We start from the raw sequence: 12,723 nt of genomic DNA, 5'->3' as shown, positions 1-12,723 counted from the left end.
GTCAATGGCACATACCCCTAATAGTTGTAATCGAGAATGTTTAGTAGTTAAGCTGTTTATTTTGTGAATCAATTACCTTAACAATTTGGGTAAGTTAATTATAATGGGAAAAATAGCTTAAACTTGCCCAAAGAGAAAGATTATTGTAACAGGGATCATGGTTATTACTACTAAATTAGATTGGAAAGTTGTCTTTACTACTATTTTAAATTATTCCATTTAGTTTCAAATTTTCCATTTAGTTTTCCATTTTTTTTTTTTTTGTTTTATTGGATTTTCAAATTGTTCATTAACTATCCAAACTACTAATAACTACCAATTTGTTTTCATTTTGCTTTCTTTTTTTTCCTACTACCAACTTGAATTCATTCTTTTAAATTCACTCATTTCAATTCTTGATGGTGATTTGATTTTCACCAGTAGTTTTACTACTTTGTCATTGATTTTTCTTAATTTTTACTTCTTCTTTTTCCCTTATTTTTCTTTAAAATCTCTATATAGCATGTCAAATTCAATTGTTAATTCTCCAAATTCAACTTTTGAAACTGAAGATACTATTAAATTAAATAGTTCTATCATTAGTTCTTCAAATCAGAATATTGATCAATTATATCAATTTGATCAAACTGGTTTACCTTTTCAACCTTTACCTCCTCCACCTATTGGATATCATCAACCTCAGCATCAACCTCAGCATCAACCTCAGCATCAACCTCAGCATCAACCTCAACCTCATCAACACCAACATCAGCATCAACATCAGCATCAGCATCAAGTACCTCCGGTACAAGTCCAACCACCGGTTGGAGATTTAAATGATTTATCATTTAATGACTTTAGTATACAAAATTCTTCACAATACTCTATTTTCTCTAATCAAAATGCCATGAATTCACTTAATAGTTTCCATAACGATAATCATTTTCAAAATTCGATAAATCCACCAATTTTTAAATTAAATATGGATTCATCAAGTGATTTAATTGATAATTCAACTATAAATAATGATTTAATGTATCAAATTGGAGAATTTGATTTAGGTAATCCTTCATTTGATTCAATACCTGATTCAATAAATCAATCAACAAATAATGATGATTCAATTTTAAATCAATTTCAATCAACAAGTTTACCAACTTCAAATTCTCAATTTAATGATATTATAAATATACCTTATACTCCAACAATTAATGATTCAAATTTAAGTGATTCAAGTTTTACACCAAACTCTACAATTAATGAAGATTTGAATATTAGAGCTCCAATTCCAATTAAATATAATAATCAACAACTTACAAATCAATCTTCAAATCAATCTTCAATTACTCCTCCAATTTATTCAAATAATCATAAAATTTTGAAAAAACCTTCTTTAAATCGTCTCAATAATTTACAAAATAAAAAAAATTTGGTTATTCAAACTCAATTAAGTAATCTGTCAACTCCAGAAATTGGTATTAGTCCATTATGTAATAAATATAATGGTTTAGATATTAATAATCAAAGAAATATCATGCCTCCTCTCAATATCTTTCGTCATGATTCTTCTCCTCAATTCTTAAAAGAAAGAAAAAATTATCCTTCTCTTAATGAAGTTGGTAATAAAAGAATTATTAATAAAAAAACTTCAAAATCTTCTCTCAATGATGAAAGTCCTTCTTCTAAACCGAAAAAATATACTAGAAGAAGATTATTACCAAGACTGAAAAGTGGTTGTTGGATTTGTCGTATTAAACATTTAAAATGTGACGAATTAAGACCAGTTTGTACTAGTTGCTTTAAATTCGGTATTGATTGTGACTATTCTTTAGAAAAACCTTTATACGTCATTGATAAAAACTTAAGAAAAGAAAAATTAGAAAACATTTCAATTATCAGAAAGCAAAAACAAAACTTAAACAAAAAGAAGAAAGATTTTTGATTCTATTGCATTTTATTTTATTTTTTTTTATTTTATTTTCTTCATTTATACAAACTTCTTCTTTTCAGGGTATTTCTAATCATCATCTTTGATTGATGTGAATCCCCGCGTAATTCGGTATCTCCTTTTAGTATCCTCTATTAATTTCATCTGGTTTCATTTTTTATTCGGTTCTGTTCTCTTTTTTTTTTTTTCATATCATGGTTGCAAATTGTTCAGTTTTTCACTTTTTTTTTTTTTTTTTTAGTTTGTTATAAACTACTCTAATACCTTAATACGAGTTGTTTCTCATTAAAATAATATTATCTTGATTACCAAAATATGTAAATTGGCCTTCAAAACTTACCTGGATCCTCCCTTTTTTATATAATCTTTTCAATTCTCTCCTTTTAATGCAAAAAAATTTTCATCCTTTGTTAAATCTGACGATTAAACCAAAAAAGAAATTAATTGGCAAGCTATTGGTTCCTTACAAGTTACAAAGCTATGTTTGTCAAATCGTTAAACCTGCTGAAACCCCCTTTCAAACCTTTCCATTAACTAATATCCCTTCCTAGCCAGCATTTTTAATCATTCTTTACTCGTTGTCATGAGGATAATTGTCAATCGAGCCTGTTTATAACCTCGAGTCCTTCTTAACCTAACCGACAAATACACCGGGCTTCGTCTACTGTCTACATGATCATATATGAATATGTATGAATTACTTTGGCTGTAAATGTACGGTCTAATTATTCATTATGAGTTCGTCTAATTTTCAGCCAAAATGAAAATTTTTTTTTTTTTTTTTTTTTGCATCGACTTTTTACAGCCTTTTTCATTTCGCGTATTGTACAATAACTTTATATGGAACCTTTTCAGATCTCTATGTATTAGAGTTTATGCCTATGTATATTGACTTTATGTCTTATATTAGACTATATATGCTTATTCCCATTCTGGAACCTTTAGTTTCTTCCGTAAGATGAATTCGTCTTCAAATGTGGATAAAACACTCATGTCACCATCTTCTAGATCTTGTTGGTTGAGATTATATTCAACCATTGAAATATAATCACCTTCAAATCCAATCCATGGTCCATTTAAAGGATCGATTAGATATGGGTAAGTATAATCAGTAAATTGTTCTCTTTCTTCATCAATTGTAGACACTCTTCTTTTAGTAGTAGAGTTTGAATTATAATCTATTACTTGATTATCGATTAAAGAAGTTTCATCATTGTATGGAGTGATGAGTTCTTCTTCATCTTCTTCTGCAATTGCAGAAGAAGAAGAGTTTTTGGATACTGATAATATATCATCATTATCATCATCAAATTCCAAATCAAAATTATAAGGATTATGAATTGCTTTTAAAGCAATGAAGGTATTCAAAGGTAAATAATATCTTTCATAGTTCCAAGCAACAATCAATGTAACAAAAACTAAAGGGGTACATAATATAGCTAATAATATAGCTCCTTCTAAAGCTAAAGTTCCACACATGAAAATTTGAAATATACCCAAGCCTAACATTAATCTTCTAAAAATCATGGGCCAAACTTTACCAGTTGAATGAGGAGGATGGACAAAACAATAAATTAATTGATATTTATAAACAAAGAATCCAAGAATAAAATAAACCAATCCACTAGTAACAATTTTAGTTGAAACTACTGAATAAATTAATATAATAATGAAAATGAGAATATGCTGGGGTAAGTGTATACCAAAGTCAAATATTGGAGGAGTATAATAATAAAACCTGTAGTCTCTTGGGGTTCTTAATATTAAATTTTTCAAGAATAATAATTTACCAATAATATTTAAAATGAAAAAATCACCAATTTGTAATAATTTAACCGGGAACATTGCCAAACCTTGTAATAAGATCAAATCAACATAAAACAAACTAAGTTTTTTCAAGGAAGTTGCTAATTGATAAGCCAATTTAGTGGTATCACTAATAGAGGAAATGTAATCCCAGATTGTTCCAGATACAATGAAAACCAAAAATAAATTGAAGAAGATAAAGAAAAAGTTTTTCAGTAGCGTAGATAATTCGATATCACTATTTGAAGAATAACCTTGATATTTTGATAAGAATTTATAAAAATAAGGTAACAGGATATTTAATAAAGAAAATAAAAATGGTGGTAAGATACCAGTAACAAATGTAGTTAACCATTTTGATTTCTTAATTAAATCTCCTAATTCTGGCCATATTTTACTAATAGTTTTCAAATCCAATAATGATGATAATGGAGTGACTAAGAAGGAAACAAAGATGTAACTGAAAATGATTAAAATGGTGATTAAATATGCTTTAAATAATTTTTGATAGTAGGTTAATCTGAAATTTTTCCATTTAATATCTTTTGCCGCTGGTGCTAATGAAACCATTAGTTTATAAACTCTGGGATCTAAAACTGTTTGAGCCGCCATTTGAGCGGACGCGACTGAATCCATGGTTATAAAAGCGGTTGGTAGTATTTTGAATTCGGGGTTTTCTTCAATATTGACCGTGGATGTTTTAGAATCGAATTTATTTTGATAATCTTTAATTTTATTATTAATTTCAATGAGTTTTATTGATAAATCATTAATTTTATTACGATTCTTCACAATTTTTTTATTTGAATTGTCATTATTATGAATTGAGTTCTTGGTTATAACGGTTGGAGTCTTGGTTTGATTATATAAATCAATTTTTAATTCATAAGTCTTAGAATAAAGTTTTTCTAAATTGTTTATTAATAAATTTCTTTCATTGAACAAGTTTTCTAATGGAGTGAAATCATAGATTAATTTAACATCCATTACTTTACCAATTTGCAACTCCTCAATGAATTTTTTCAATATACTTGGATCATTTTTCCGTAATAGTCTTTTTGGTATACCATCTAATCTAATTGTACGATCAGTTATGGAATTCTGTGATGCCAAATATTTTTGTCTTATTTTCAATACCAACTTCGTATAATCAAACAATTTGACATACACAATTATCGAAAATAAATAAGTGAATATTGGATAGCACCAGAAATAATTAGGGAAATCGTCACTAAAATCTGGGGGGTCTTGAGCTAAGTGAGAAGATTCCGTATTCATGAAGCTACTCACCAAAAACGCCGACCAAGTTATATTATCTTTATCATAATTCCCCGTATAATAATATCTATACGGACTCAAAATGAAAATATCCAATATTGATAATAAGGAAAATATCTTGACTCCCATTTTGAAAAAACTTAAAAAAACGTAAGCATCCAATCCTGAAAACTCCAACACTTCATCATCGGTTATCTTATATAACGTTACCACCCAATTTAGCAAATCTGTCGGTAATGATTTAAGATTATTTTTAAAATTATTCCTTCTTAACGTCCTAACTGCGTACATATGAGGCCATTTTCTTCTTAATATACAAAATAACAAGAACGAACTCATCCCAATCCATAGACAAAGCACCAATTGTGTCTTAAACACTCTCAGCTGGCCCTGTCTCAATGCTAAATTGGGATTTTCTGGATTCTTTGAATCTCCGTCAAAAATCGATATCATTTTGATCTTCTTTGAACAAAAAAATCCCAAATTAATTTCTCCGAAAAGCACTCCCAGCTTTTAACTCAACTTTTCTTATACCCTTACGTGTGATCCAATGGCGTTGTTGCCCTCAATACACCTTGTTATACTCTATTTAACGTTGTAGTACCCAATACCTTGATTGTTTTTCTGTTTTTTTTCACTAGCTCTAGTTTTTTTTTTTTGTTTTGTATGGCCCAAACGGTCTCACCCATACTAAACTTCATTTCCCAGTACAATCATTTGTCTTAACGGTGCTTTTCATGACCTAGGTCAGAAGGACAACCACTCGCCGACCTCCAATGGCACCCGACGCGTGCTACCATCATCTCCACTGGCGACCCTGCTTTGGCTTTACTACTGGCATTTGTGTCTCTATCCCCTATCGTTATCAGTTTTCTCTTGGTGCACGGGTGTATTATTGAGGATGCACGGATGTTGTATGGTGTACGGATCCTGTACACGTGATCGTGCTATCTGCAGTCCGTGATTTTTCGCTAACAAATTTTTTTTTTTTTTTATTTTTTTTTTTTTTTTTGGTTCTCGAAGAAAACCCGATACAAGCGCTTAGTTGAAAAGATTATCAACAAATTACAACAACCCAACAGCCTTACCACCTTCCCCCGGCGAACAGATCCACAGACATCCAGCAGTCACGTTGATAAGCACAGGTGCGCCAGCAGTAGAACGCCAAACCCACCAACCTCCACCTGCAATAGCCAGTTACCTGCGGGGTTCTATCATATATTCACTCCTTGTACTCCAGTCGTTCCTTTAATAAATTGTGTTGATTATTGTCTATAGACTATTGGTTATTGACTATTGATTGTTGACTATTGCTTACTTATTGGCTACTGATATTGACTATTGAATATCCAGTAATTGTCAGGACTGTTATTTCTCTTGAAGTTAATTTACGATGAGTGACGTTTATGTCGTTATACATCTTGCAACCACCTGCGATGATTCTTCTTCGAACGCCTCTTATGTGAATAAAGATTCCACTGAATTAATTGAATTTGCATGGTGTTTAGTCGATGCAAGAAGTCTCGAAGTCTCTCATGAAAATTCTGTTTTGGTCAAACCAGTTAACACTCCCATAACTTTATATTGTTCTCAAATTAATCGGATCTCTTGGGAACATGTTCGTGATGCTAGTTCTTTTAGGGATGCTATCAACCAGTTCGATAAATTCATGCAAGAAGAAGTTATTAGTAAAAATAAAGAATTCAGTTTGGTCACTATTAATGCTACCACATTAAGAGTTCAATTACCAAGAGAAGCAAGAGATAAAGCAGTGGTTTTACCTCCCTACTTACAACATCCAAGAGTTTTTGATTTAACTAATGAATATTCAAAATGGCAGCTGACCCATCCGGAAGCTCTTTCTTATACTGCAACCTCTTTATCTAACATTATCACTGCTTTACAAGTAGAATTAGATAACTTGGATGACTTACCGGTTATTGAACTGTTAACTTCTAATTCTCCTCCTCCTATTATTCCTCTTGCTTCTTCTTCTGGTTCAATCTCCTCCGGGTCTGGTTCAAATCAAGATTCAAGATCAAATTCAAGTACTAACTTCACCAATGATATTAATTCAAATATTGAAAGCATTTCGAATTTAGAACCTAGATCAAAATCAACCGTTAGTTTAAGTGCTAAAGTATTAATTCAATTAATCAAAAAATCATTACCCATCGACGAACATCAATCAGTTTTGACTAAACCTTATGATTCTGCTCAGGATGCAAGAATTTTTTTGGCTGAACGTTCCAAAATTTTATATCTTTCCAATTTACCTTCTGATACTACTCAATCAGAATTAGAATCTTGGTTTACTCAATATGGAGGTAGACCAATTGCCTTTTGGACTTTGAAAAATCTAGAAGTTTCAAATAATAATAATAATAATAATGGTAATGTTAACAACACCAATAATAATAACCCTGGAGGGAATAAATTTTTCAATAAAAAATCTAAAGGAATTTCGGGTTTTGCAGTTTTTTCAAAACATGAAGAAGCTGCAGAATCATTGTCCATGAATGGTAGAGTTCTCAATGATCGCGCAATTGAAGTTCAAGCTTCATCAACCAGGGTTTTGGATAAAGCTAATGACTTGTTAACTCCTTTCCCTCCTCTGAAAAATAGACCTAGACCAGGAGACTGGACTTGTCCATCTTGTGGGTTTTCAAATTTCCAAAGAAGAACCGCTTGTTTTAGATGCTCATTCCCGGCTACTAGTGCTGTTACAATTCAAGAAACAATGTATTCCAATAATTCTGGTTCTAAATCCTTGAATTCAAATAATAATTCTACTAATAATTCCACTAATAATAATAACCGTCATCATAAAAATTTGAGTATGAATTATCACCTTAACAATTCAAATAATAATGGTAATCCAATTGATAAATTTTCTTTAAATGCTGCTGTTGTTAATGCTGCTGCTGCAGTTCTTAATAATAATCAATTGAATGGTAATTATAATGATCATCAATTCAACCAATTTGATTCTCAATCTACTGATCAATCACATCATCAAAATTTAAATGGTCATGGCCATGGGCATTCTCATAGTCAGAGTACTAGCCAACTTCATAATCATGGACATGGATTACATCATAATAACCATGGTTACCATCATAATCATAGCCAAAGCCATGGTGGTAATGGCCCTAACATGATGAATGGTAATCATAGCGGTGGATCAAGGTACGGGAACAATGTACCATTTAGAGCAGGTGATTGGAAGTGTTCAAATGAAAATTGTCAATATCATAATTTTGCTAAAAACCTTTGCTGTTTAAAATGTGGTGGTGCAAAACCAATTGTCAATAATAACAACAACAACAACAATAATAATAATAATAATAATAATAATAATAATAATAACATGTCTGGTAATGCTGATAGTAACCATGTTGCTGCAGCTGCAGCATCTGCACATATTCATTCGGTGAACTCAACGGCAGCTGCAATTGCAGCAGCAACTGCCAGTGGCCAACCTCTCAACTTGAGTAACAGCTTTATTGGTTTACAACAACCTCAACCTCAACATGCAAAAAGCCATAACAATCATTATTCTCAGCCATCAATTTCACCAACGTCAAATCAATATAATAATACTCAAAATAAAGTTTCCTATTCCAACAACCGTCAAAGTGGTCAATTCCATCATAATTCACAAGCCCAATCGTATTATGGCCATCAATCAAATCCCTCTCAAAATCCATCACAAGCCCATTTGAACCTATTACCCCAACAATTGGCCCTATTACAACAGCAGCAGCAACAACAACAACAACAGCAGGGTGGTTTCAATCAATCGGTTCCTAATTCACCGGGGTTATATGCCAAATTCGGTATGCAACAACAGTTGGGAGAGTCATATCCATCCCAAAGAAATAGTATTAGTGGTCCAAGCTTTGGTGCCATGAATAATAACATCCCAACCAACCCCCAATTGAATAATACCTATAATCACATTCCCCCTCATACTGCATCTACCGATCCAAATACTTCGTCTTCTTTCAATGCTCTTTCAAGCCAAATCAGGTCTTTGACTTTGAATAACCAATAGATTATCGTTCTTTCTGTGTGTTTTTTTCATCTTCTTTAGGTTTACTCCTCCTATGCGTTTATCTTTATGTTTCCCTTCTTTCCATTGTTGCTTTTCATATTTAAGTCATTCTTACATGCTTGTGTTTTTTTGTTTCATTTACTTTTTGTTAATAATGACTTTCAGGTTCATTATTTGGTAGTTTAGTGTTTGTGGTAATAGTTTTGGTGCTGATGTATACTAAAAGTAGTTTTGGTGATTTTTCGGGAGGTCCAATTCATTTAATTTCTTTTTCAAAACTACCTATGTGTGTTTTTTCTTTCATTTGAGTATTTGTTCATTTAATTATGTATTTATTGTGTTTCCAAAAGTTGTTCTTTTCTTCTTTCATTTTTTGGACTTTTCCTTGTCTTATTTGTCTTATATATCTGTGCTTTTATCTATCGAGTTTTACATCCATATACTAATGTAGTCGTTGTAATGGCTTGTTGTAAGCTTCATAACAGAATCAATCAAGTTGCAAAAGTTCCTCGTTATACCTTTACTCAATTGAGCTCGCTAAAAAATCAAACAAACAAAAAAAAAAGATAGATTCAAAACTTTGGGACACGTAAAAAAAAAAAAACAGTCTAAATACATTTTGATTGAAGAGTAATTGCAACAACAGCAAGCATATTCAGAGTATAGAAAGAGAAGACCGGATAAATATGAGTGCTAATAAATATTCTGTGATCTTACCAACATATAACGAGAAGAGAAACTTACCAATTTTGGTTTATTTATTGGCCAAAACATTTAAGGAACAAAACTTAGATTGGGAAGTTGTTATTGTTGATGATAATTCGCCTGACGGGACCCAAGTGATTGCTAAGAAGTTGATTGACATCTATGGGGAAAACCATGTTCAATTGAGAGCAAGAGCAGGTAAATTAGGGTTAGGTACTGCTTATGTTCATGGATTACAATTTGTAACTGGGAACTTTGTTATTATTATGGACGCTGATTTCTCTCATCACCCGGAAGCTATTCCTGAATTTATTGCTAAACAAAAGACGGAAGATTTTGATATTGTGACTGGGACCAGATACGTTGGTAACGGGGGTGTTTACGGTTGGGACTTGAAGAGAAAGTTAGTTTCTAGAGGAGCCAACTTTTTGGCATCTACTGTTTTAAGACCTCATGTATCTGATTTAACTGGTTCTTTCAGATTGTATAAGAAAGAAGTTTTAGCTAAAGTCATCGATGAAACCAAGTCTAAAGGTTATGTTTTCCAAATGGAAATGATGGTTAGGGCCAAAGCTTTAGGGTTCGCTGTAGGTGAAGTTCCGATCAGTTTCGTCGACAGATTGTACGGTGAATCCAAATTAGGTGGTGACGAAATTGTCCAATACTTGAAAGGGGTCTGGAGTTTATTCACCAATGTATAATAAATATACCTTTGATTCTACTTTTTTTTCCTTTAATAGCTTCAATTCATTTTTCACCTGTTAATATACATACTGTTTTATACCGCTTTTATGTTCTATACTACTTTTACTGTTTTATTTTACTGTTTTATACTACTTTTACTGTTTTATTTTACTGTTTTATACTACTTTTACTGTTTTATTTTACTGTTTTATAATGCTCTTGTAGTTGAATTCAGCTCAAGCGAGCGAAAGTGAAAAATTGGAAAAAAACTCAAAACAAAACTAAGATAAGGTTCTTTCCAAAAGTATTCATAAACAGAGGTTGAAATGGCTAAAGATACGTATTTGAAGAAGGTTTTGGGTACTCCAAGATATGACAAGTTGAGAAGTGTATGTAATTTTGGCAAGTTTCTGTGTACGCCAGCGATTTTTGCAATAACGACTTACTAACAAATAAACAGACCAAAGTTTTGATGGTTGGGGCAGGAGGAATTGGATGTGAATTATTGAAAGATTTGATACTATCAGGGTTTGGAGAGATTCATATAGTTGATCTTGATACGATCACATTATCAAATTTGAATAGACAATTTTTATTTCGCCAAAAAGATATCGATAAATCCAAATCATTGACTATATCCAAAGCAGTTGAAAGTTTTAATTATTTTGATACTAAATTAGTACCTCATCATGGGAATATCATGAATACTAAGCAGTTCCCAATAGAATGGTGGGGTCAGTTCAGTTATATTTTCAATGCCTTAGATAACTTGGAAGCCAGAAGGTATGTGAATAAGATGAGTTTATTTTTGAAAAAACCATTGATGGAAAGTGGTACCACTGGTTACGATGGACAAATTCAACCAATATTCCCCTATGTTAGTGAATGTTTTGAGTGTCAGGCCAAAGCAACTCCTAAAACATTCCCAGTTTGTACAATTAGGTCCACCCCATCGCAGCCGGTCCATTGTATAACCTGGGCCAAAGAATTTTTATTTCATCAACTTTTCGATGAAATTGAATCCAACGAAGCAGTGAATGAGAACAATTTACAGAATGAAACCGATAACAAACAAGAAATTGAGAACATTATGAAGGAAACCAATGAGATTAATGAATTAAGAACGTCGATTAAAAATGACTCATCTTCAATCTTTATAAAGAGATTAATATTGAAGATATTCAAGATTGATATTGAAAGAACATTGAGACTAGAGTCCTTGTGGAAGTCCCGTGCTAAACCAACCCCATTAAACTATGAAGAAAATTACGAAACTGACTTGTTAGGATTGATAGCTGATGAAAAGACAAACGATGAGAAAATATTGGACCAAGATACTAAAATATGGTCAGTTTTGGAAAATTTATACGTATTATACAGATCCAGTGTCAATTTACAAAAAAGATTACTAAAGGGGGAAGAAAAATCCATAACTTTCGATAAAGACGATGAAGATACTTTAAACTTTGTTGTATCATCTTCGAATTTAAGATGCTTTATATTTAACATTGAAATCAAGTCGAAATTCGATATCAAGCAAGTTGCCGGTAATATCATACCGGCCATTGCCACCACCAATGCAATAATCAGTGGGTTATCCAACTTATCGTCCTTGAAATATTATGATGGTGCTGAATCCAAGAAGACTTTAGATCATTTTTCAACCACGTTTATCAGTATCCGACCAAACAAATACGTTACCAGTGCATCTCTATTAGGACCAAACCCCCAGTGTGCCAGCTGTGGATTGTCCACCAGAGGAATCTTAGAAATCAATCAAGACCAATTGAGTAAAATGACCTTGAACGACTTGATTGAATCGATTAAATCGAAATATAATTACAATGGCGACTTGTCGATAATCTTAGGGTCTTCCAGATTGATTTACGACTACGATTTTGAAGATAACCTCGAAACAAAGCTCTGTGATATCAAAGGATTTGTAAACCAAGAGTTACTATTAATACAAGATGACGAGGACGAGTTAGAAAATCTTGAGCTTTTCATCAACTACAACTCCAGCACCCAGCTAGAATTGCCCCAACTCACCTTACGACAAAAGAAGGTGCCTGTTACTGAGAAACCCCAACCCGTTGAACCAGTGGCTGCCGATAACCAGCCAATCTACATTGAAGATGAAGATTCTTTGATTCGGGACGCAGAGGAAATCGAATTGGACGAACAACCTTCATTGAAGAAACGCAAAACCCAAAAACCAATCGAAGTTTAGCCTTTTGTACTAATCTACTAATATATAATTATACTA

At 32.2% G+C, this 12,723-nt stretch overlaps 5 protein-coding genes across 5 annotated transcripts; 4 read left to right on the top strand and 1 right to left on the bottom strand.

The window, feature by feature from the left end:
• Positions 1-438: 438 nt before the first annotated feature.
• On the top strand, positions 439-1,921 carry UME6 (Zn(II)2Cys6 transcription factor UME6; the record flags this gene model as incomplete). Its single annotated transcript, XM_020219327.1, has 1 exon — positions 439-1,921. Exon 1 carries the CDS (start codon positions 503-505, stop codon positions 1,919-1,921), a length of 1,419 nt encoding a protein of 472 aa, XP_020074975.1. The 5' UTR covers positions 439-502.
• Positions 1,922-2,848: 927 nt separating this feature from the next.
• On the bottom strand, positions 2,849-5,464 carry HYPBUDRAFT_7245 (uncharacterized protein; the record flags this gene model as incomplete). The annotated part of the gene is made up of 1 exon (XM_020223645.1): positions 2,849-5,464. One exon carries the CDS (start codon positions 5,462-5,464, stop codon positions 2,849-2,851), a length of 2,616 nt encoding a protein of 871 aa, XP_020074974.1.
• A 940-nt stretch (positions 5,465-6,404) lies between these two features.
• Positions 6,405-8,315, top strand: NRP1 (Nrp1p; the record flags this gene model as incomplete). Its single annotated transcript, XM_020223981.1, has 3 exons — positions 6,405-7,008; positions 7,114-7,753; positions 8,078-8,315. Coding segments are annotated over 3 exons (1,482 nt in total), but the record flags the coding sequence as incomplete, so codon positions are not given.
• A 1,382-nt stretch (positions 8,316-9,697) lies between these two features.
• Positions 9,698-10,560, top strand: DPM1 (dolichyl-phosphate beta-D-mannosyltransferase). Its single transcript, XM_020221582.1, has one exon. The coding sequence runs from the start codon at positions 9,755-9,757 to the stop codon at positions 10,472-10,474; it is 720 nt and encodes a 239-aa protein (XP_020074972.1). The 5' UTR covers positions 9,698-9,754; the 3' UTR covers positions 10,475-10,560.
• A 223-nt stretch (positions 10,561-10,783) lies between these two features.
• UBA2 (E1 ubiquitin-activating protein) lies at positions 10,784-12,687 on the top strand (the record flags this gene model as incomplete). The annotated part of the gene is made up of 2 exons (XM_020220222.1): positions 10,784-10,846; positions 10,918-12,687. The coding sequence occupies 2 exons, from the start codon at positions 10,784-10,786 to the stop codon at positions 12,685-12,687; spliced, it is 1,833 nt and encodes a 610-aa protein (XP_020074971.1).
• Between the last annotated feature and the right edge of the window lie 36 nt (positions 12,688-12,723).

This window comes from Hyphopichia burtonii (assembly GCF_001661395.1).
Source record: "Hyphopichia burtonii NRRL Y-1933 unplaced genomic scaffold HYPBUscaffold_6, whole genome shotgun sequence".
Taxonomy (NCBI): Eukaryota; Fungi; Ascomycota; class Pichiomycetes; order Serinales; family Debaryomycetaceae; genus Hyphopichia; species Hyphopichia burtonii.
The sequence above is the reverse complement of the archived record's forward strand: the minus strand, read 5'-3'. Positions and strand labels throughout refer to the sequence as shown.